Source organism: Cervus elaphus, chromosome 7 (assembly GCF_910594005.1).
Source record: "Cervus elaphus chromosome 7, mCerEla1.1, whole genome shotgun sequence".
Classification (NCBI taxonomy): domain Eukaryota; kingdom Metazoa; phylum Chordata; class Mammalia; order Artiodactyla; family Cervidae; genus Cervus; species Cervus elaphus.
This window is the reverse complement of record NC_057821.1, coordinates 30,140,427-30,141,642: the sequence shown is the minus strand read 5'-3', so window position 1 is coordinate 30,141,642 and position 1,216 is coordinate 30,140,427. Positions and strand designations below refer to the sequence as shown.

Genomic DNA, 1,216 nt, shown 5'->3' with positions numbered 1-1,216 from the left:
ATGAATGATGATGGAAAAAAGAATGCAACCTCTGAAGCCCAGTTTGTTCTATTGGGTTTTTCTGATTGGCCTCAGCTTGAGTTACTTCTTTTTGTGGTTATCTTGATGTTCTACTTGATGACATTGATAGGCAACCTGTTCATCATTATCTTGTCATACCTGGACTCCCATCTCCACACTCCCATGTACTTCTTCCTCTCAAATCTCTCTTTTCTGGATCTCTGCTACACCACCAGCTTCATCCCTCAGTTGCTGGTCAACCTCTGGGGCCCAGAAAAAACCATCTCTTACAATGGTTGTATGATTCAACTTTATTTTGTCCTCGCACTGGGATCTACAGAATGTGTACTACTGATGGTGATGTCCTATGACCGTTATGCAGCTGTGTGTAGACCCCTGCATTACACTGTCCTCATGCACCCTCGTTTCTGCCATCTGTTGGCTGTGGCTTGTTGGGTAAGTGGCTTCACCAACTCAGCCCTTCATTCCTTCTTTACATTTTTGGTACCCCTGTGTGGACATCGCCAAGTGGACCATTTCTTCTGTGAAGTTCCAGCACTGCTTTGGCTGTCATGTGTTGATACCCATGCTAATGAGCTGACCCTCATGGTCATGAGCTCCATTTTTGTTCTCATACCTCTCATGCTCATTCTCAGCTCCTATGGGGCCATTGCCCGGGCAGTGCTGAGGATGCAGTCAACAACTGGACTCCAGAAAGTCTTTGGGAAGTGTGGAGCCCATCTTATGGTTGTATCCCTTTTTTTCATTCCAGTCATGTGCATATACCTCCAGCCACCAACAGGAAATTCTCAAGATCAAGGCAAGTTCATTGCCCTCTTTTATACTGTTGTCACACCTAGCCTCAACCCTCTAATCTACACCCTCAGAAACAAAGATGTAAGAGGGGCAGTAAAGAGATTAATGGGCTGAGGATGGTCTGTTTTACTGGTGACATGAATGTAAAGTGGAACATCTCTACAGCAATGGTTTTTCCAGTCATCCACTCATCAATCTTTCTTTCGTTCACTCAATTAGCACTTAATGAGTGTGTACACTCACATGGTCACAAAGTTCGTGGTAATAGATATGAATTAGACAAGGTCTTACTAAATACTAATCATTCTTTAGTGATGATGACAGCCATATAAAAATGGATGAAACATGAATATTAAGTTTTTAGTGCACAAACCTAATAAAAATATAATTTTCTTAATTG

The 1,216-nt window shown here is 42.4% G+C and overlaps 1 protein-coding gene across 1 annotated transcript; it reads left to right on the top strand.

The window, feature by feature from the left end:
• LOC122697430 (olfactory receptor 2J3-like) lies at positions 1-930 on the top strand. Its single transcript, XM_043908253.1, has one exon. It carries the CDS (start codon positions 1-3, stop codon positions 928-930), a length of 930 nt encoding a protein of 309 aa, XP_043764188.1.
• The last annotated feature ends 286 nt before the right edge of the window (positions 931-1,216 follow it).

What these genes read in the sequence shown, in the direction of transcription:
- LOC122697430 (XM_043908253.1), top strand. Translation starts at nt 1, where the DNA reads ATGAATGATGATGGAAAAAAGAATGCAACCTCTGAAGCCCAGTTTGTT.